The 18634-nt window shown below is 36.8% G+C and overlaps 5 protein-coding genes across 12 annotated transcripts; 4 read left to right on the top strand and 1 right to left on the bottom strand.

Annotated features, from left to right (window-relative positions):
* The first annotated feature begins 9 nt into the window (after window positions 1-9).
* Window positions 10-1530, top strand: LOC104712098 (chlorophyll a-b binding protein 6, chloroplastic). 2 transcript variants are annotated; one of them, XM_010428915.3, is made up of 4 exons: window positions 10-284; window positions 641-743; window positions 839-1127; window positions 1226-1530. In XM_010428915.3, exons 1-4 carry the CDS (start codon window positions 94-96, stop codon window positions 1366-1368), a joined length of 726 nt encoding a protein of 241 aa, XP_010427217.1. In that variant the 5' UTR covers window positions 10-93; the 3' UTR covers window positions 1369-1530. The 2 variants fall into 2 exon arrangements, with proteins under 2 accessions (XP_010427217.1, XP_010427219.1); XM_010428917.3 differs by lacking the exon at window positions 1226-1530 and having other exon boundaries at window positions 839-985; window positions 1053-1107.
* A 586-nt stretch (window positions 1531-2116) lies between these two features.
* LOC104712097 (uncharacterized) lies at window positions 2117-3951 on the top strand. Of its 4 annotated transcripts, none has more exons than XM_010428913.3 (6): window positions 2117-2384; window positions 2774-2810; window positions 2905-3130; window positions 3239-3326; window positions 3467-3533; window positions 3631-3951. In XM_010428913.3, exons 3-6 carry the CDS (start codon window positions 2998-3000, stop codon window positions 3682-3684), a joined length of 342 nt encoding a protein of 113 aa, XP_010427215.1. In that variant the 5' UTR covers window positions 2117-2384; window positions 2774-2810; window positions 2905-2997; the 3' UTR covers window positions 3685-3951. The 4 variants fall into 4 exon arrangements, with proteins under 4 accessions (XP_010427215.1, XP_010427216.1, XP_087323515.1 ...); XM_010428914.3 differs by having other exon boundaries at window positions 2177-2384; window positions 2902-3130; XM_087467389.1 differs by lacking the exon at window positions 2117-2384 and adding an exon at window positions 2502-2642.
* LOC104712094 (kinesin-like protein KIN-UC) lies at window positions 3918-10638 on the bottom strand. 3 transcript variants are annotated; one of them, XR_015567039.1, is made up of 21 exons: window positions 10022-10517; window positions 9664-9764; window positions 9439-9561; window positions 9161-9346; window positions 8749-8970; window positions 8505-8643; window positions 8272-8421; window positions 8032-8120; window positions 7690-7902; window positions 7407-7541; window positions 7009-7191; window positions 6744-6923; window positions 6412-6531; window positions 6167-6295; window positions 5952-6087; window positions 5778-5870; window positions 5494-5619; window positions 5090-5215; window positions 4775-4918; window positions 4566-4694; window positions 3918-4464 (listed from the first exon to the last, which is right to left on the bottom strand). XR_015567039.1 is itself a non-coding variant. In XM_010428910.3 (21 exons), the coding sequence occupies exons 1-21, from the start codon at window positions 10323-10325 to the stop codon at window positions 4331-4333; spliced, it is 3159 nt and encodes a 1052-aa protein (XP_010427212.2). In that variant the 5' UTR covers window positions 10326-10638; the 3' UTR covers window positions 3918-4330. The 3 variants fall into 3 exon arrangements, 2 of the variants coding, with proteins under 2 accessions (XP_010427212.2, XP_087323508.1); XM_010428910.3 differs by having other exon boundaries at window positions 7009-7188; window positions 10022-10638; XM_087467382.1 differs by having other exon boundaries at window positions 7009-7185; window positions 10022-10498.
* Window positions 10639-11566: 928 nt separating this feature from the next.
* Window positions 11567-12325, top strand: LOC147939007 (glutathione S-transferase T2-like). Its single transcript, XM_087465835.1, has one exon. It carries the CDS (start codon window positions 11567-11569, stop codon window positions 12323-12325), a length of 759 nt encoding a protein of 252 aa, XP_087321961.1.
* Window positions 12326-12802: 477 nt separating this feature from the next.
* LOC104712092 (vacuolar protein-sorting-associated protein 33 homolog) lies at window positions 12803-18571 on the top strand. 2 transcript variants are annotated; one of them, XR_015565964.1, is made up of 22 exons: window positions 12803-12959; window positions 13038-13077; window positions 13381-13461; window positions 13562-13756; window positions 13860-13970; window positions 14086-14151; window positions 14223-14330; window positions 14452-14496; window positions 14782-14838; window positions 15231-15325; window positions 15655-15706; window positions 15777-15841; window positions 16065-16127; window positions 16236-16342; window positions 16500-16622; window positions 16713-16794; window positions 16905-16975; window positions 17419-17499; window positions 17719-17776; window positions 17911-17963; window positions 18057-18150; window positions 18243-18571. XR_015565964.1 is itself a non-coding variant. In XM_010428908.3 (22 exons), the coding sequence occupies exons 1-22, from the start codon at window positions 12907-12909 to the stop codon at window positions 18330-18332; spliced, it is 1779 nt and encodes a 592-aa protein (XP_010427210.1). In that variant the 5' UTR covers window positions 12803-12906; the 3' UTR covers window positions 18333-18571. The 2 variants fall into 2 exon arrangements, 1 of the variants encoding a protein (XP_010427210.1); XM_010428908.3 differs by having other exon boundaries at window positions 15788-15841.
* Window positions 18572-18634: the final 63 nt, after the last annotated feature.

Genomic DNA, 18634 nt, shown 5'->3' with positions numbered 1-18634 from the left:
CACAGTTCCACCAAACCACCTCTTCTCGTCCACATCTTCCTCTCTCCCTTTTGGTGGCAAAACAAACACACAAACGGCTGTGATTGAGAAACGATGGCGTCCAACTCGTTAATGAGCTGCGGCATCGCCGCCGTCTACCCTTCGCTTCTCTCTTCTTCCAAGTCTAAATTCGTCTCCGCTGGAGTCCCGCTCCCAAACGCCGGGAATGTTGGCCGTATCAGAATGGCTGCTCACTGGATGCCCGGCGAGCCACGACCAGCTTACCTTGACGGTTCTGCTCCTGGGTACGCGATTTTTATAAATTCGAATCCTTTTTACTCTGTTTCTCACTCTGTTTTGGAATCTGGCTTTGTCACTGTTTTTCAATATGTTTGATTTGTGTAAAGAAAAGTTTGGAATTTGTTCGATGCAACGTTGGAGGCTGTTTAAAGCTTTAATCTTTAGGTTATTGGGTACACATTGCATCTCATAGATTCTGTCTCCTTTTTACTCTGTTTATTGCAGAACTTGGAACCATGTTTTTTTCAATAGCTGCCTCTGTTGCCCACTGTATTAGATGTGTATCTATAGAGAGAAATCATTGAAATCGTAAAAAAGCTTCAATATTTATAAGTTATTGATTGGGTACAAAATTGTGCAGTGACTTTGGGTTTGACCCACTTGGACTAGGAGAGGTTCCAGAGAACCTTGAGAGATACAAAGAATCAGAGCTCATCCACTGTAGATGGGCTATGCTCGCTGTTGTAAGTTTCAGTGTCCAATCTCTGTCTTATCATTAGGGTTTGTTTAGTCTTGTTGAGTTTGAGCTGATGGAATTGGTGTGTGATGATGTTTGTAGCCTGGGATTTTGGTACCAGAAGCATTGGGCTATGGAAACTGGGTTAAGGCTCAGGAATGGGCAGCATTACCAGGGGGTCAAGCCACTTACTTGGGAAACCCGGTCCCGTGGGGTACTTTGCCAACAATCTTGGCCATTGAGTTCCTAGCTATTGCATTTGTTGAGCACCAGAGAAGTATGGAGAAAGACCCTGAGAAGAAGAAGTACCCCGGAGGCGCATTTGATCCTCTTGGATACTCAAAAGACCCCAAGAAGTTGGAGGAATTGAAGGTCAAGGAGATCAAGAACGGTAAGCACACACAACAACCTTTCTGAATCAACACTTATGTAGAAGAAATTAATGTATATCTAATGTTGTGTGTTTTTTTTTTTGGTTGGGTATGACAGGGCGTCTAGCGTTGTTGGCGTTTGTGGGATTCTGTGTGCAACAATCGGCTTACCCGGGGACAGGACCATTGGAGAACCTCGCAACTCACTTGGCGGATCCATGGCACAACAACATTGGTGATATTGTCATCCCTTTCAAATAATTGAATGTAAAAATAGTTGAAATATGTACCTTATGAGCTTTTATGTGTATCAAAAAACACTCTGTAATGAAAGACAGATTGTGAAAACCTGTATTTTGTCTTTGGTGATCGATTGCTCCTGCTCAGCTTGAATTCTAAATGATGAAAACTTTTGAACCCAAATCCCAATATTCCAGTTTTTATATTGAAATCTTTAGTTGTAGAGTTTGAGCTTCAGTAAATCACATTCACATACTATTACAGAAGAAACATAGTTGAGCTCATGACTAATAATTTGTTATTTGTTTATATCAAGTCAACTTTAGATAAATGGATATAGAACCACACAAGACACATGTATTATAACCTAATATACATTTGAGTTTTAATATACTAATCTTCACCTACAAATTACAGTATAGTATTGCTTTCTAAACAGAGGTTTGGAATTTGTTTTTCTCTTTTATCTCAACCATAAAGTAATAATGAATACAAATGATCATCTTTATCTTTAACATTAAATGGTTGATTATATTTGACTTAGAACTTGAGGAAACAATCAATACTACATTAATGATTTAAAGATTAGAATTCATATAAGGATTATCATTCTATTATTAGGTGAGTTTTCAATTTAACTATCAAATAAGAATTTATCCAAATGTCAAAAGAATGATTAAAGAAAACTTTAGATTGATAACACATGTGACAAAAGGTTTCAAACTTGTCTGCCAAAATATAAGAAAAGAATGGAGCTATCTTCCTAATCACATCCACGTAAGATTGAGATAGAAACTTGAGCTGCGTGGGTCATGCTCAATTGTTTTCTGTCTCATTGACCCAAAGTTAGATCTGGATAGTTGTGTATCTATCTATTACCAAATATGTTTTTTTACTCTTTAATTATTATTATTTTTTTAAATCTATTTTTGACTCAAGATCTAAATTATTTTCCTTTACATATAAAGCCTAAAGGAAAACAAAAAATTCAGTTTCAATCCCTCCACCAATTTTTCTGCTGATACTTCCCCATTAAGGTAATTAAATCTCTATCCTCTGTTTTTTTTCTTCTTTCTTATGTAATAAACTTTCTCTTTCTGTCATGAATTGGTTGGTTTCTCCTTATAAAAAGATTTGGATCTTGAAATGCTTCTGATCTCTTTGTTTTGGATCTTTAAATATATATACTTCACCAGAAATGCCATTGTTTGAATCCCAATAATATAGAACAAGTTCTGTTTTTGAAAAATCTCTGTTTTTTTTTAGTTTGTTGCCTTATATAGATAAAAGATTAGGTAATAACGCAATGTGTTAAAAAGGAAGATCTCTTTTTTTTTTTTCTTTTGCAATGAGTTTGGTGTATATGATTTGGATCTTTCTTTCATAATGTGTTGTTTGTTTTTTTGTTTTCTTGAATCTTCTCTAGGGTTTTCCATAAGCTGGTTGATGAAGATGTCAATGAGGTAAACTAAACCGACACCTTTTCTTGTAACAGTTTCATGTTTTTTTTGTGAAATGGGGGTTTTTAATTGTTTTATTGTTTGTTTCTTATAGCAGCTTGTGTGGAAACCTTTGATGTTTTTGTGTATGTGGATGTGAATTGGTTGGTATAAAATCTGGTTTATGGAATGATCATACGATTGAATAAGAATGGAGCTTTATACTGCAAATTGTCTGTCCAACGATAACAAACCTACTCTTGAGCTTTCAAAATTAGTCAAAGAAGAGAAAACCTCGGTGAATACGAACTCCGAAAACAATCTTACATTACTTGTGAATCATGGTACATTTAACACGTAACCAACAGAGATTATTCCAACTTGTTGGTTCTGTAAATTTAATTTTATGTATGTTCTTGAGCACCATCTATAAGCATCTTTCTTGATCACAGGTGCAAAGGTGTGGCAAGAGAACAGGGAAAAATGGGTGGGAGATCAATCCCGACAAAGAAAACACACTGCTAAGGATCAGATTATAAGGTATTATTTGTTTGTTTCATCCAACTTCAAGTTCATGTGACAATCTTTTTTGCATTGTCAAAGAATCAGAAGAATGATACTCTAATAATGATCAGTAAAAGTAATGTTTTCTAACACGATCTTGAATCTATATATTGCAGCTGGTCTACTACATATGAAGATCTTCTCTCAACTCATGAACCTTTCTCTGAGTCGATTCCTTTACCTGTAAGCTTAGTTTAACCCCAGTTTCTACCTGAGTTACAAAATTAAAGAAGCTAAAATCATTCTTGATATCTAAATCTCGCATTTGATCTTTATGTAGGAGATGGTGGACTTTCTGGTCGATATTTGGTACGATGAAGGCCTATACGATTAGAAGAATCTAACAAAGCCAGGAACTAGATTGACAAAGAACAAAGAAGGATTGATTCATTTGAACTTAAATCTTTAGGTGTTGTGAAAACATATACAGATATGATCTGAAGAACTATCTCTATTTTTTATATCCATATCTCATGAGAAGAAGACTGTGATCACTCACACAGTCCATCTTTAACATTTATATGATTGTTTAAAAGGGTTGAGAAGGAACAATGATTGCAAAATGGATTCCCAAATAAGATTTTGATTACGTTTCAGCAAAGTAAAACGTAGTAATAGTAAGCAGAGATTCAATTAGAGTTGAGTCTCATCGGTGTATCAATCTTACATTGGAGAATTGTTCACACCAAAGGAGTCTCGTTACACATATGATGCATGGAAAAATCATGAAAACTGTTCACAAAAATTAGCAATGGATGGATTCCACATCCAACGGAGACAGTATACAGCATCAAATCAGTTCTTACAAACTAACATTCCTATTGTAAGAATCTTAGCTGTCTCTCCTTGATTGTCGTTGTCGTCCATATATATGTCATCCCAATCACAAAGTCAATCTAATGACATTCTCACAGACTCAGCTAAGAATCTGTACAACTCGCCAGTTCTGTTATGTACATGTCTTTTCTTCCATCTCTTCTTCAGCTTGAGAAGTAAGGGTTTGTTTTGAGTATCTTCTTTGCTAAACTGCGAATATCATCTCTACTCGACTCCACAGATATTCTTACAATCTCTGTCACGCTTCCTGTCCTTTTGAAGTCATTCGCATTTTCCTCTGCATCGAAATGAAGGAGATACATGTATTAGTTATATGTTCCAACATTTTGATAAAGAACTGGGCTCTTCTAGATATCAGAATGGCATAGTGAGTCTTACCATTTTGAGCTAAATGGCAAAGCGCAAGCTCAATGTGACGTTGTGTTGATGCTGACTCAATATGTGAGTTTGAAGTCAACCATTCAAGAGCACCCTCTTCCAAGAGAAGAGAACGACCTTTTCTACGCCCTGTAACACATAACATCCTCTTTAAGTACTATAGCGAATGACTCAGGTGTGCAATTTGTGAGGCAAATATGACTACACACCTTGCATAATTTCTCGAGTTTCACACTTTGCAAAATTTGCCATCCCTCTTGCCACTTGAGCAATGATATCTATGTTTCCAGATTGTGCCATCGTGAGTAGTCCTTTGATGCCTTCCTCTTCTTTCAGCAGTTTAAGAAACTTCTCTGTTTGTGCAAAACACGACAGTATATAGAGTTAGATATGTACACATAACATCTTCCATTATCTTTGCTTTTGCATATGTTATACTGTGAAATACATGCAATGATGCAGATGAATAAATACGTTTTAAAACTGGAAGTCATCATAACCACTATATATAATCTTGTACTCACCGTTCCCGCATAAATTGGCAAGTGCACCAGCTACCATTCTTAGAGTCTGTGGATCATCTGTTTTAGTCACCATCTTTGCTAGGAGTTGAGCACCTCCTTTATTCATTATTAGATCTTGACTCTTCTCTGTCGTTAATAAACCAATGCAAACATGTAAATAAACAAATCACATCGTTTCCATTCCAAATTTAATAACTTGACGACAGGGAAAAGCCATGGCACTAAGAACCGTGTACTGCAACTTAAAGATAAACACTCAAGCAAACAAGCTTTGTAAAGAAATGACACAACCACAAGGGGACCACTATACGTATGGATTAGCTCTGCTACTCATTAGTAAGTCAAACTGGTTTATGAACAATAATATCATAACAGCACTGCGACTGGCAAGAGAAAGTGCTCACCGTTCATTGCCAAATTAGCAATTGCACCAGAAGCCACCCTAAGAATTGTTGAATTTTGAGATGACTGGACTAGCATAAGCAAAGCTTCTACACCCCCTTCCTCCACAATCTTCACCTGATTAGCCTCTACACACATACATACACATGATGCAAGTCAATTAGGTGCTGTGACAAACAAAGAGAATCCATTTGTCAAGGAAAAGTGCCAGTGTATTAGAAATCAATTTCTCAACAATTGAGAATCCATTTGTAATAGCAGATGGAAGTAAAAATTTGAGGTGCACCTTCAGCGGCTAGATTAGCCACCACTTTTACAGCTTGAATTTGAACTTCCAAGTCCTCAGACTTAATGAGTTGTAATATCTTCTGAATTCCGACTGAAATCAAAGTAGAGATGGTGTTAACTGGATTCTCCCACAATGAAACGGAAAAGCTCAATCCATGCGAAAATTTTCTACCTTCTTCACAAAGCCTCGCCATGGTAGCTCTCTGACCAGATAGTGATTTCTTTAACCCTTGTGATCTCTGTGAGCCCGTTAGAGCTCCAGATTCCGATGACACTTTTGAAAGATCTTCCTTCATATGTCGCTTTTCCTGTGGAATGAAATGGGACTTAGCAAGACCATGAAGTGTATACATGTGAAAAAGGTGTAACAAGCTTGTTGTAATTCACCTCAACAACATTTTCACTTTCCCTTAGATTCTTCTTTAGTTTGGAAAGCTCACTCTCCAATTGCTTTCTCTGCTTTTCTTCCAAAAGGAGCCTTTCCTTCATATCCCGAACCTCTTCACCAAGTTTTTCCTATGCAACACAAATTTGATGTACACTTAGACATATTCATCAGCAAAAAAGGAACAGTTGGATTTTGAATATGACCAATCTGAACAACAGTAAAAGCAGACAATTAAGCGTCACACCTTTTGTTGGAGAAGATCATCGTAGTCTAATTTCACTGTCTGGAGTTCATCTACTGTAGATTCATACATTTGTGAAAGTTCTTCTAGCTTTAGCTTGAGTTTGTTCGTCTCTTCATTTTCCTGAACCCAAAACCAAGTGAAAAAATAATTGAAGACAGAGAACTCTGCAAGAGCTGAAGCATAAATAATTAAGGTAAAAAATGTTCATCTTCAATATTTGAAAAGAAAAATAATAAATACATTGACCTTTTGTCACACTCATCTGAAACATAAAGCTGAAAGTATCATATGCTTATTGAGATCCAGTTAAAAAAATAAGGTACAAGCCTAACCTGTGATAGAACTTGGCGATCGCTTATAAGCCTTTTCATCTGTCTAAGTTGCTCTTCTGCAGCGTTAGACCGAGCATCTTCATCTTCTAATTTCTTCTGCAGCTCTGCAATTTTAGATTCATATGTGTAAGTGGTTTCCGCAAGTTCCTTTTGATATTGATAGTTGCCCCTCTCTTGTTCCTATTGACACCAAAAAATACCATTCAGTTTGAGTGGAGAACTAATGCATTTATAAGGCAGCTGAAAAGGTGTCATGTTAACTAACATGAATAGACTTCTGCTGTTTACTCAAAATGTTTTTCATTTCATCCAATTGTTGCTCCGCATTAGTTGACCGAGCTTGTTCATCCTCAACACGCTGAACCAACTTTGCAATCTTTTTCTCATATACTTGACTGGCATCTGCAAGTTTTGCCTCATATGCTGAATTTTCCAGCTGTTGCTGCTACTAACAATTAAAAAGACACTGTCAGAGCCCACAGCTCAAATGTATACAAATCTGATTTGGTAAATACATTTTGTATTTGATGATAGGTCTTTAAGAAAACATCCAAGAACTTCCGCAAGTAGTTAACAAAGACAATAAGAGAGAGGTATTGAACCCAAAAATATTTTGTAAGTAGTTACCGGGAAACTACTAACAATATATGAGAGACAGTGTACCTTGGTATTTTTCAGTTTCATCTCTAGTTGTATCGCTTTGTCATGCATTAGATCACACTGATCTTTCTGCAGTTGCAATTCCTTCAAAAGTTCTTTCATGCACAGCTCCAAGCGAGCGTTTTCCTTCTCCAGGAACTGTAAGTCAGATTCAACCCCCACAATATAAACACCAGATATAGAATATCATAGGGAAATAGGCATCATATCAAGAAACTGGAAGATTATTGAATATCAATTACTCTAAGTAAACTAAGAGTAGCCAATCAATCGAAGAGAGAAATACCTTGGACCTTGTAACAGTATTTTTTTCTGCCTCAGCGGAAGAGTTTTCACATTCTCTCAATCTTTTTTCCAACTCGTGTTTCTCACTGTTTCTTAGTTTGTTTTGTCTTTCAACTTCTGCAGTAAGATGGTCCACCTGAGTCTCAAGCTTCCGACACAAACTTTCATAATCGAATTCTTCTTTAAGCTTGACCATGTTTACTATTTTCATAGCCTGTAAAGGTAGACATGGCCACTATAAAATTCTTTGAAAGATATAATGTCTTTCTCGTTTATGGTTTTATTTAGATGTCAGAAACTAAAGATTCTGCAGAGAAAAAATAAGAGAAACATGAAAACTTACCCTTTGTCCGAACATGATTGTGCTAGTGGTTTCTGCATGATACCGTGCTGATGGCCCAATTGTTATGATAAGTGAAGTCCTCGCTGAGCCTATTCGTTAAGAAACAAAAAACCATATCAGGGCTTATGTAACAGACGCGAGAGTAACTAGGTAGATATAGAACAAATGTATACACACAGAAGTAAGTCACGCTTATGAGTTCTGTATGTAGATAGGCTAAGAAAGTTTTGGTAAACTAACCCCCAAAAGAATCACGAAGAAGCCTTGTTAGCTTAGAATCTCTTGTTGGTATATGAGAACTGCCTTCAGCTAATGCATTTATACATTTTCCCAGGGATGTCAGTGAAAGATTAATGAATTTTGCCTCTTCAATCAAGTGGCCATCAGTGCCTTCAAAAAAACAAGAAATAACTCAGCATAAACTACTTGATATTCAACATGAATGGTTATATATAAAGTGAAGGAGTTCAAACCAGATTTATTGATTCTTTCTGAACCAGCAAGATCCACAATTAGGAGTTTGCTCTTTCTAACTCTAGGAATGCCTTTATCTCCCAAAGATTCAGGTTTTGCCTTTTCGGTCTTTTCATTCACAGCCTGCCTAACGTAAACCTGCAAAGAAGATACATTTCATTAGTCAGCACTCAGCAGATACAACACATGGATTCTGTTACTGAACAAGAAACCATATAGTCCAAATATTATGAGAAAGCACACCGTAAGAATTGCATGACTACGTGAGGATTCTGTATTCATCTTTGTATTAGCTGCATGGCGGTTTGTCTCGCCGACTTGTAAAACCTGCAAGAAATGGTCTAAATCTTGAATGTTGACTACTGTAGCGCCTGGTACTGATACTTCCCCAGTCTTTGCATCCTCATTGATTGAAATGTTGCTTTTCTCAGGTGCAAGAAGATCTTGTATCGTTTCCATATATAACTGTGAGGTACAAGAAGAAAAGATAAAAACTAAGAACAGATCTTATATTATCTCTAGAACCATATCAAAAATCAAAATTCACAAGGTTTCCATCTTCTATCTATGAATATTCAACAAACAAGACCAGCATCTAAGCATTGTAGTAATACACTACATGGAAACAAGGAGAAGATGTGCAGTGTTGTCACACCTGCAAATAAGAGATCTCCACGGAAACAGAAGCAGAAGATGCGTTCTGAAGTATATCTTCTAGAGCTCTAACCATAATACCACGCTCAGCTGCATCATCTTTACCAATTTTTCCTACCGTGTAAGTTTTACCAGTACCAGTCTGACCGTAAGCCATAATAGTACCATTGTATCCACTCAGAACACCCTGCAAATCCCAAAGTAGTAAATATCGATAATGAAAAAAACATATATCCTCAATATCTCAATAAACTCTACATCATATATATAGTCTCCAACCTCAACGACAGGTTTTGCAACTCCTTCATAGACACGCTTTTGCGAAGCTGTATCTGTAAACACTTCGTCAAATTTATAAGACTCAGAATTCCAGTTGTTTTTCCTCAACTTAAGCCGCTTTATCTGCATACACACACACACACACAAAAACAAACACTTTCTAAGGAACTTAAAACTACCTTGATATCAACTTATACTATATCATATACCATCATACAAACTCACTTCTGGTTGTAACTCAACAAGATCCGCAAAGTCAGCATCCGAGACAAGCTCCTCTCCATTTCGAGGTCGAACTCTTACAGAAACTCTAACCCTCCCAGGATCTGAAGACAAAGTATGAAACTTTAACATATCAATACCAATTCAAAAGGATTAAACCAAAGTTTGTTAAAACCCAAAAACCGAAGCCCCAATTCGAATTAAAATCTCCAAATTGACTGTAGCATTACACTAGAGCAAAAAGTCAAATACTTTAAGCAAATGAAGAAAAAAAAAACTCAATCTTTCAATTATTGTATAATCGTACAGATACACCAAAAGTGAATAGGAAGAAGAGAAGAGAAGGGAAAGGAACACAGACCATTGTCGTCGTCGAAGTCTTTAGACTGAGATCTGCGGATGGGAGTACCAGAGCGGCGTGTAGAAGGAGAAGAGGCGGAGACGGATGAAGCGTTGGAGACGGAGGAAGAAGCGGAGGGTCGATCTTTAGGGCGAGAAGAGTGAGCTACTCCGGGAGCGATGATAGAGGTTCTAGAAGGCAAATTCAATGAAGAAGAAGAGAGAGATACAGAGTGATTGCTGTTTGGAGGCAAATGCTGCTGAATCCTCTCCGCCGCGTGTTTCGCCGACGATCTGACGGCGGAGGAAGAATATGAAGAAGTCATTACTAGATGGTAAGCACGAAAGGGCAACGAGAACAGTAGAGAGAGAGAGAGAGAGAGTAGGAGACAAAAGAGAGCGAGAGAGAGAGAGAGAGAGAGGTAAGAGATTGATTCAAAGAATGTAATTTGAAAATTTCGTGGGGGAGGTGGAAGAAGAGAAAGAGGGAAGCACGACGACGACTGCGACGAAAATGGGTTCCCGCGTTCGTGGGTCAGTGGGTTGACGTTAACCCGGTTTGGTTTTGTTTGCCATTCTTCAGATTAATTTTTTGGTTTGGTTTGGTTTGGTTTGGTATTCCGATTGACTACTAGAAACAATTGAATTAATATGGGGCATCTACGGTATCAACAACCCCTGAACCAATTTTTTTTGTCCCTTTAGGACAACATAACAATCATTAAAACAGTGGCATAAAATATTGATAACCGTGGTCTGGTCGGCTTCAACTTACATAAACTCCATACTTTGACACCTGTGATGAGTGACATATTTGTACCAGCTACATATTCCCTATCGTCTTCTTGCTATCATGTTGGTACGTACTGTACAATCCTTATTTCTTTAATGCAACAAACAAAAAAGAAAAAACAGACCATGTTGATGTTGAGTAAGGTGAAATATCATCATCATCATCTTTGTGATTTACAATTTTTTTCATAGGAAAACAACAATCTCATCTTTAAAAATGTTAACATCATCATCGTAACATCATAATATGCAAGTTAATATGGATATGCTTAGAGATTGGATTTACGAGCAAAATATTTCACCATTCTGTTTGCACACTGATACCAAAAGTTCCATAGTTTATGCATCTTGTGACTGAATTTTAACATTATGGCCTATATATGAAGCCCATTTATACAGAATGAGGCCCATTTAGTGATTGTAATTATCATCTCCACCGTGTTCTTCATTACAGTTTGGTTTGCGATTTGTTCATATTAATTTTTTGGTTTGGTTTGGTTTGGATCGATATTTCCATGTTTCGATAATTCCGATTGACTAAATTAGGGCAGAAGAATCAAAAATTTCAAGAACATGACAATCTTGAAAAATCAATAAAAGTAAAAGCATTTTGGAGAGATCGAGATCGAGCGATTCGCAGAAGCTTCAAAGCTTCAATTCGCGAGAATCCGATGGTTGGAGGGCTGGGCGCTTCTGGGTAACCCTTCAATAATTTCTCTTCCCTTTCTCCTTTTTAACACAGAGAAACTAGGAATCTAGTCTTTAGGGTTTATGTATGGAGCTCTTAGATAGTCAACACAGCCTTGATGAACCCACCAATTTTTATGAGAGTTTTTCACCAAGTATTGAACTAAGTGAGGAATATGAGCGTAGAACAAGAAGGAAATGGTCATCGACTGATGATGTTGTGCTGGTCAGTGCGTGGCTAAACACGAACAAGGATCCAATAGAGAGAGCCTTTTGGAGACGCATTGCATCTTATTGTGCATCAAGTCCGAAGCTTGCTAGTCAGGAAAAGAGAGAGCCCAGTCATTATAGGCAGAGGTGGAGGAAGATTAGTGATGCAGTTTTCAACTTTGTTGGATCCTATGAGGCTGCTGTTGCAACAACAAAAACTAGTCAGAAATCATCAAGTGCCCCCCAGAATGAGAATGACGTTATCAAGCTGGCACACGAAATTTACTTGAATGATCACAAGGTGAAGTTCAACATGGAGCATGCTTGGAGAGAGCTTCGACATGCTCCTAAATGGTGTTCATCTTCATATACTAAAACGACTGCAATTGCTAAAAAGAGAAGAAAGTGTGAGAAGGGTTCTGCACTGTCTTCAAGCTCCCACCCCCCACCACTACGAAGAAGCCATGGAGAGGATGGTGAAGCAACAGGAGAAGATAAGTCTCTGTTGGAGTTTCAGATGGAAGAGAAGCTTAGTAAGCATAAATTGCTTGACACTCTCCTTACAAAAACACAGCCACTTAGTGATTTAGAACTGGCTTTAAAGAACAAGCTACTTAATGACCTGTTGTCAAGCTAAATAAATTTAGTTTTATGGAGTTTATCTACTTTGAAACGATCAAGAGATGTTTATTGTAATTTTGTGTTGCAATCAGTAGTTCGAAAAGATCAGTTGTATGAGTTTATTATGTTCTTTATCAATAGAGTTTTAGAGTTTATGTTCTTCTTTGACACGATCAAGAGATGTTCCTTGTCTCATGTGTTTTTGGACTCAAATCAAGAGATGTTCCTTGTCTCAGATGTTGATCTTGATGTTGTTTGTCTCGGATGTAACGTTGATCTTGAGGTCTGAGACACAAAATTACACATCAAGATCATGATGTTCATAACATAGATATGCTTTAGAGATTGGATTTATGAGCAAAATATATTTTACCAGACTGTTTTTGCATACTGATACCAGATTCCATAGTTACGAAACTTTTATAATTGAATGTTAACATCATGGCCCATCTAGAAAGCCTATTAATATAGAATGAGGCCCATTTAGTGATTTGTAATTATCATCTCTACCGTGTTCTTCCACAGCGGTGGACTTAACACGGCGGTGCAGGAGAAACAGAGAAAGGTCGATCAAATCATCTCTTGATCATCGTCTCAATGGCGCAGATCCCTAACTTGGAAAATGCTCCTCTCAATCTCAAATCCATTAGGTGAGTCAATCATCGTAATTCAATGTTCGATTTGATCGTTTCTTCTTCTCCTCTCTCATATATGTTCTTTAAATTCAGGGACAAGTCTCAGAAGGAGCTCGTAAACTTACTCAAAGACGTAAGCCTCGTTATTCTCTTTTCATATGATTCCAAAAGGGGTCGCTGAGAATTGTCAATTTTAGTTTTTTTTCTTCCTTTGGGGAACAATAAAATTCACCTATTTGATCAAACATATCTCTCTATTGAGAATGTGAAATAAGAAAAAAAGACGTCTTTGTCTCACACTTGTACTCTAAACTCTTCTCTTTGGGATGAAACTACTGGACCAATGTCGTATGATTGAGAATGAACTTGGGAGATGATTTACAAATTCCTCAAGACTTTTTTTTTGTTCTTTTCTGTTTGGTGCCTTTGATTGTAGATTCGTGGAACCAAGTGTCTAGTTATTGATCCAAAGCTCAGTGGTTCCTTCTCATTGATCATCCAGACGTCTACCCTCAAGGTAATTTGTAAAAATGAAATGTCGAGAAAAGGAAAATCTTTTATAGGTTGAGTTTGGTTTTAACATTAGTGTTGGTCTGAATTTTTATCTTGCTTTATAGGAACTTGGTTTGGAGTTACGGCATCTTTCTGCGGAACCAGTTCAGACTGAATGCACAAAAGTTGTTTATCTTGTTCGCTCTCAACTCAGTTTTATGAAATTCATAGCTTCTCACATTCAGAGTGATATTTCAAAAGCGATTCAGAGAGACTACTACGTTTACTTTGTCCCTCGTAGGTCAGTTGCCTGTGAGAAGGTATGTGGTTATGGTCATCTTGTTATACAATGTCTGCTTTAGTTTGCTTGTTTTACCACCTTTTGAATAATGGATGATAACTGCTGTATTCTGCTATTTTCAGATTCTAGAGCAGGAGAAAGTTCATAACCTGGTTACTGTGAAGGAGTTTCCTCTGTATATGGTTCCACTAGATGAGGATGTGATTTCATTTGAGCTTGATCTCTCTGAAAAAGTGTGTAGAACTCTCAAGGGTCCAGCTCTTACTTATAACTTTATGTGCCCTTTTCCTTGAGGCCTTAAAATTAAAGGTTTCCTATTTATCTTGTTCTATGGTTTTTGAATGATAGGACTGCCTTGTGGATGGGGATGTTAGCTCACTTTGGCATGTTGCAAAAGCCATACATGAGCTTGAGGTTTGATTCTTTCATTGTTCTCTACATTAGGATCCACACAATACTAACTCATGAGTAACTCTTACTCATAGTTTTCTTTTGGAGTTATATCGAAAGTGAGGGCAAAGGGCAAAGCGTCAGTTCGTGTTGCAGATATACTAAACCGCATGCAAGTGGAGGAACCTGTCAATTCGAATGATGTAAAGTTTGCCTGTTACAGTTTGATTGTTATAATATTTAGTGACTCGTCTATCCTATATTTGTAGAAGATGTTTTGGTTTCCATTTTCCACTATTCTGAATGATGTTTGTTCTATATTAGGTGGGAAGGCCTGAAGTGGATACTCTCATTCTATTGGATAGAGAGGTAAGATTATTATGTGTATTCCTGTTATTTTAAATCCTAAAACCCAAAGATGTCCGTCAAGAATTGAATTTTAAAGAGCCCTGTGTGGTGTTAACATTGGAAAATTATTTGCTATGACGCAAACACTGGATTTGGAAATCTGCATAGAAAGGTTAAGAGGCAGAGATATTTGTTACAATCCCACTTATTCGGACTGGCTGATGCCTTTATAATGCATACTTGTAAACGATGTATTTACATGGCGCTATCAGTTTCAAATTTTACTTTTCTATTTTTCTATTTCAGGTTGACATGGTTACTCCTATGTGCTCCCAGTTAACTTATGAGGGACTGATAGACGAGGTAAGGTCACAAAAACTGTACACAGCAGTTTTGACTAGAAGTAGATTGAGTAGATTTTTTCCGCAGTGCACTTTTTTAGTCTCTTGAGGGAGTGATTCTGACTTTATGTATCATAGTATTACTAGTAATTTCAGTTATATTGATTGTTTTTGGTTACTCGTCTCATAATAAAGTTTTACACAAGTGTGAGAGCCAAATTAATTCCTCCGGGCTTTGTCATTATCCTGCTGAGTTTTTTGTATTTTTCCCGAATTGGGGGAAGGTAAAACGGTGGTGTAGAACTATTTGGTTACATTGGCGTGCAATAATTACTAACAAAAATACAAAATTTGGATTTGAATTATGTTGGTCGATTGGGTTTTATGTTAGCTGACTCCTACGTTTCTTTGAAGTTTTTGCATATCAGTAATGGAGCTGTCGAAGTTGACTCATCTGTGATGGGTGTTCAGCAGGAGGGGAAAAAGATGAAAGTTCCCCTTAATTCAAGGTTAGTTGCTTAGCTCATATATAGATTCATCCAATCGTGTGAGACAAGTGGGGCTCTTTTTGTTTTACTTTACTAATGATTTGTGAGAGAATATGATGCATAAAATGAATTTCTTGGATTGGATGCACACAAAAGATCTTTCTAAACTGATAGCTAGATTAGACTTCCCAAGCTATCTGTTGCGTATCTGTCTATTTCATTCCAGAACTTTGTGTGGAGTGAATTTATGAATGTTGACCTAAACACGAAAATTTGTTTACTAGCCAACACGTCCAGTTGTACGGAACGTTTAAGTGTTAACTTTATCTCTTGGATGCTTAATTTTACAGTGATAAGTTGTTCAAGGAGACGAGAGATCTCAACTTTGAAGTCGTTGTACAGGTTGACCTTTGGCCTTTTGGCTTTCATTCTTTATGACATGTGATTCTATTTCCTCATCTTCCAGACGCAGTATGATTGCAGGTTTTACGTCAGAAAGCAACAACCATGAAGGAGGACTACACTGAAATTAATTCTGTACGTTTTTCTCTCTTCCTTTAGTAGTCTTGTTTCATGGTTGAAGTTATGGTACATACATATTTGTTTTCTAATTTCTTAGCCATCAATCAGGAGTCCTCTAAGGCACATTATTAGTTTATGCCTTAAGAGAACTATTGATCAGTCTATTCATACACTTCCCCCCTTGGTTTAGTAGTTAGACCCAGATTTTGAATGAGGTATGTTTTTTTTCACTGCACAGACCCAGACAGTTTCTGAGCTAAAGGACTTTGTTAAGAAGCTCAACTCATTACCAGAGATGTCAGTAAGTATTGTCTTGTTTTCTTTACGTTACTTGCTTCCTTTTCTATTATCTCACAGACGTTCAGACCACAATTAGTTTCACTTTAACCTAATTGGTTATGGTTCCCAGAGGCACATACATCTTGCCCAGCACCTGACGACGTTCACATCTAAGCAATCATTTCTTTCGCAACTTGATATGGAACAAACACTTGTTGAGGCAGAAAGTTATGACATGTAAGTTTCTTCTTAAGGAAACACTTCAATTGTATTTAAAACTTTCATTCAAGGAGATTTCATGACTCTTTAATACAAGGGATGTGAAATAACATTTTACTTTGATGACATTATGATATGATTGATTATTATTTAACTCTCTAGTTTTTATATGCAGATGCTTTGAGTACATAGAAGAGATGATCCATAAACAAGAGCCTCTCACTAATGTCTTACGTCTATTAGTTCTATTTTCTGTTACAAACTCAGGGCTACCTAAAAAGCAATTTGATTATATAAGGCAAGTTAAGCTTCCATCAGTCCTTCTGTATTGTATATTTCAATTATCTTTTTTTTTAATCAAATCTTGTCTTTGGGTCTCAACTTCCAGAACGGAACTACTCCACAGCTATGGATTTGAGCATGTGGTCACATTGAACAACTTGGAAAAAGCAGGATTGTTGAAGAAGCAGGTTTGGTTATTCTTTGGCTTCCGTTTAGAATTGAGTTAATTACTTTTACTCTATGGTTAGGTAAGCTTGACATTCTAATGGCTCGTTGTACCTTCGTTTGGTTCCTACAGGAATTTAAAAGCAACTGGCTGACAGTGAAACGTACACTGAAACTTATAGTTGAAGACACTGATACGTCAAGGTAATTTTCTTTTGCGTTATGCTCTCTCCTACTGAATACATGATATACTTCATTGATTTTGTTAATGGAATTAAGCTTATGAAGTAGGTTCAGATGTCTAGTCCAGAAATATGCAAACTCGAAAGCTCTATTTCGACTCCTATATTTGAAGATACCCCTCGTAATCTATAATGCATCTAACGACAGCATTGGCTCTCTTCTTCTAATGCATGATGATCATGATCTAACATTACCATTGACTGAATATTCACTTTTCATAGCATTTGTATCAGTTTTCCTTGTTTGTGGGTAATGGGATCATGCTTTTTTCATATGGTACATTTTTGCTTTCATTTTGTGTCTGCATAGATCTGATTTGCTAGGCCTTGCACCAAGTTTTATTAGTCATGAAGTGAAGTGCTTATATCATGTTGAGTTGTGAGGAAAACAAATTTCTTGTGCAGGCATGATGATATCGCTTATGTCTATTCTGGATATGCTCCTCTTAGCATTCGTCTTATCCAACAAGCTATTCATTCTGGATGGTTAGTATGTTCTTGCATTCTATCCGAAACTTTTACCTTTGTAGCCGGTTAAAGTAACACTTTCGCTTTCCTAAATAAGAAAATTACATGAAGCAAAATAAAAACTGCCGGAACTTGAGAAACCTTTTTTTTCTTTTCCCGTAAGAGAGCTTTTACTAATCCAAAATAGATAAATGTTGAAAGAAAGTGGTTTATGTGATGACTCAATCTACCTTACAGGCGCCCTATGGAAGACATTTTGAAACTGTTGCCAGGACCACATTTGGAAACTAAAAGAGTCAGTACAGTTCCTCCTTTACCCAATTTAGAGAAATAAAATGAAAAGGCTTCCATATTTGTTATGCTATTATATCTTCTCTTTTCGACTACTTGTCGATAGCAAATATATCACTATGTACCTTCTCTGTGCAGAGTGGATTCCCAAGTAGTCCATCAGTTGATTCATTGCATGGAGCTTCAAATGGGTAAAAATTTTGCTGCTACAAATGTAGTTTCTTCAAAACGTTAAAACATTGAACTGTTTTGATGGTGAGGGGTTTTATGTGACATCATCATAGGGTTGTTGATGGAAGACGCTCAATCGTTCTTGTTGTCTTCATTGGAGGTGTAACATTTGCTGAGATCTCTGCTCTACGGTATCTCGCCTCGAAGGTAATATGCATATGTCAAGAGCTCATTATTAAAAGGTAACTCGTTTTGTCAGCTGAATCCTCCAATCTCGTGTCTGCATAATTAATTTTCAGGAAGGAATGGCTTATGATTTGATAATTGCTACAACAAAAATCGTCAATGGCGCAACATTGATAGAAACATTCATGGAAAAACTAGGCTGATTTCATAACAGAGTATGTTTCATCTTTTTCTCTTTTGAGCTTGTGTGTGTTGTTGATTTTTTTTTTTTTTTGTATGTCTTCTGGATCATTTTGGTTGCCGACTGAACATTATTCGAATGTTGTAGAGTATTCCAGTTTATCTTTTTGGAGTGAGATACAACAATGATCTTCTTGTACAAATTCAATGATGTTTTCTTGATACATCTTTCATAATTAAATGGACAAACATTTGTTTTGTATTAGATGTGTAAAAAAACGATACCAAACTTGATAAAATGGACTGAATAATACTTGAAAACAAA

Source organism: Camelina sativa, chromosome 9 (genome assembly GCF_030686135.1).
Source record: "Camelina sativa cultivar CO46 ecotype springtype chromosome 9, ASM3068613v1".
Lineage (NCBI taxonomy): Eukaryota > Viridiplantae > Streptophyta > Magnoliopsida > Brassicales > Brassicaceae > Camelina > Camelina sativa.
Note: the sequence above shows the minus strand (reverse complement) of the source record. Positions and strands in the feature narration are given on the sequence as shown.

Coding starts and splice junctions, on each gene's coding strand:
- LOC104712098 (XM_010428915.3), top strand. CDS start 94: ATGGCGTCCAACTCGTTAATGAGCTGCGGCATCGCCGCCGTCTACCCT. Junction 285..640: donor CTTGACGGTTCTGCTCCTGG/GTACGCGATTTT, acceptor AAAATTGTGCAG/TGACTTTGGGTTTGACCCAC. Junction 1,128..1,225: donor GGTCAAGGAGATCAAGAACG/GTAAGCACACAC, acceptor TGGGTATGACAG/GGCGTCTAGCGTTGTTGGCG.
- LOC104712097 (XM_010428913.3), top strand. CDS start 2,998: ATGGAGCTTTATACTGCAAATTGTCTGTCCAACGATAACAAACCTACT. Junction 3,327..3,466: donor GCTAAGGATCAGATTATAAG/GTATTATTTGTT, acceptor TATATATTGCAG/CTGGTCTACTACATATGAAG. Junction 3,534..3,630: donor CTGAGTCGATTCCTTTACCT/GTAAGCTTAGTT, acceptor ATCTTTATGTAG/GAGATGGTGGACTTTCTGGT.
- LOC104712094 (XM_010428910.3), bottom strand. CDS start 10,325: ATGACTTCTTCATATTCTTCCTCCGCCGTCAGATCGTCGGCGAAACAC. Junction 8,971..9,160: donor TGGAGATCTCTTATTTGCAG/GTGTGACAACAC, acceptor TGTACCTCACAG/TTATATATGGAAACGATACA. Junction 8,422..8,504: donor AGAAAGAATCAATAAATCTG/GTTTGAACTCCT, acceptor GTTTTTTTGAAG/GCACTGATGGCCACTTGATT.
- LOC147939007 (XM_087465835.1), top strand. CDS start 11,567: ATGGAGCTCTTAGATAGTCAACACAGCCTTGATGAACCCACCAATTTT.
- LOC104712092 (XM_010428908.3), top strand. CDS start 12,907: ATGGCGCAGATCCCTAACTTGGAAAATGCTCCTCTCAATCTCAAATCC. Junction 13,078..13,380: donor TCGTAAACTTACTCAAAGAC/GTAAGCCTCGTT, acceptor CTTTGATTGTAG/ATTCGTGGAACCAAGTGTCT. Junction 16,623..16,712: donor AAGCAATTTGATTATATAAG/GCAAGTTAAGCT, acceptor CTCAACTTCCAG/AACGGAACTACTCCACAGCT.